The sequence below is a fragment of the Geospiza fortis genome, unplaced genomic scaffold, assembly GCF_000277835.1.
Source record: "Geospiza fortis unplaced genomic scaffold, GeoFor_1.0 scaffold16, whole genome shotgun sequence".
NCBI classification, from domain to species: domain Eukaryota; kingdom Metazoa; phylum Chordata; class Aves; order Passeriformes; family Thraupidae; genus Geospiza; species Geospiza fortis.
Window position 1 is genome coordinate 10282877 of NW_005054302.1, and position 1694 is coordinate 10284570.

The 1694-nt window shown below is 37.7% G+C and overlaps 1 protein-coding gene across 1 annotated transcript in view; it reads left to right on the forward strand.

The window, feature by feature from the left end:
- Positions 1-1694, forward strand: part of TAF1D (TATA-box binding protein associated factor, RNA polymerase I subunit D) — a 12486-nt gene that overhangs the window by 3730 nt on the left and 7062 nt on the right. The window contains exons 5-6 of the mRNA XM_005417816.2: positions 168-225; positions 527-814. Of these exons, the coding sequence (XP_005417873.1) occupies positions 168-225; positions 527-682 (214 nt within the window). The 3' untranslated portion in view covers positions 683-814. The remainder of the gene's footprint in view (positions 1-167; positions 226-526; positions 815-1694) is intronic.

A 1694-nucleotide genomic window follows, 5' to 3' on the forward strand; every position in this document is an offset into this window, starting at 1 on the left:
CAGGAATGCTTGCTGTTGTAAATACACTGATAACCTTTAGAAAGCCTAAAAGACAGTGTTAAAGGTACAATGCTGTCTTTCAGCTACTGTTCAATTAAGGGCTTGTAGTTAACACATTTTAAGGTTCTATAAAAGTACACAGTTTGATCTAAATTTTTTTATTTCAGTGATGATGAGGACAGCTTGAATTCTGATACTCAGGAGCACCTTGATGCCAGAGTAGTGGTAAGTAAGCACTGCTTAACTTTAGAAACACTCTGGCTTTTCTGTTCTGAAGTTAAAGAATTAGTAGATAATGTCTTCAGTATTTAGTTCTTGAGCCTAGATCCAGAGTTGTGTGACCTCTAAATTCTGAGCTGTTAGTGCAGAAGGAGATTGATAGTCCACACTTCTCTTCAGTGTAAAGCTGAAATGTATAGGAGTTCTGCAGTTCTCTGTAGAGTTCTTAAAATATGCACATCTACTACTGAAATCTTAAATACCTCAAAACTGAACTTGTTACTATTTCGGTTTTCCATTTTCTTAGGAGAACAGCTCTTTCATTCTAAGCAGCACAATTCCCAAAAAAAAAAAGTCAAAGCTACGAAGAAAACATGCCAAACCACCTGAAGTGATTGAAATAGTGGATGAAGAAGAGGGTGCTGAAGAGAACTCTGTTCCTCTGCAAGGCTCACCCTGGTAAACAGCAGATGGACCAATGAAATGGCAGTGGTCGTTCCTCAGATACCTTTTCATGGGCCTGTTTGGTTTAAAGCATTGGTCTGGAGTCAGTGTTCAGTTCTCCTCCCAGCTGCCCAGGCACATTTGGCTTACTGTGAGTATATTGGGCTTGTGTCAGAGACAGTTACAAAAACAGAATAACTTGTCCTTGTGCAAAGCTTTTAAGTGTCTACTATGCTGTTCTCTGTCAAGAGCACAGGATAGAAAAGTATGTGTATACAGAAAAGCATGCATATATCTGTGTGCTCAAGTTAAAAGGGCAGTTTAGATGCCTTTCTTTCATAGCTGATTTCTTCGTGGCTGGTCCTTGGGAGATTATTTTTCTGTCTTAGAGGTGCAGGCTTGAAATACTTTAGAAGTTAAAGGGTTGAAGAAAGAATTAAAGATTAATGCAAGTCAAGTGCCAATCATAAAAATGTAGAAGTGATTGGTCAGTTTTGACAAAAGTCTATTGAAAATATGATTAATGTATTTCAATGGTAATAAAATCCAATTTTGTATGATTGAGATTATCTATTCCATGTGGAATAAACTCTCAGAAAACTAATTCTCTGCTCCTTAATCTCATACAATAATCTGAAGTTGTAAGTTATTGTAAAAATAACTGTAGCAATATAGTGAATCTTGGGTTAAAAATTACTTTTTCCCTCTTTCCCCCCTCTGTTCAGAATGGCTTTTGATGTGAACATGGCTTAGCAGAAGCTAAAAGCTCTTTATTAACAGTACTTGCCAGGCATTGCCCCAGCTGCAAATACCTTTCTTAAAGCTGTTTTAGTCAGTGGGAAACATGGCTAGTGTTTAGAAGTGGTCTAAGTATCACTGAGTCCTGCTGCAGCAGTTTTGGAAGCTGAAGTAATAAATGTTTAAAATGTTCACTTGTGAATAAGGAAGATTAAGAAAGGAGTCACCTCACAGCCTTACTCAGGTACTCTTAACCAAATTGGTGTCAGCAGCTAACTGACAGCTGTTCAGCA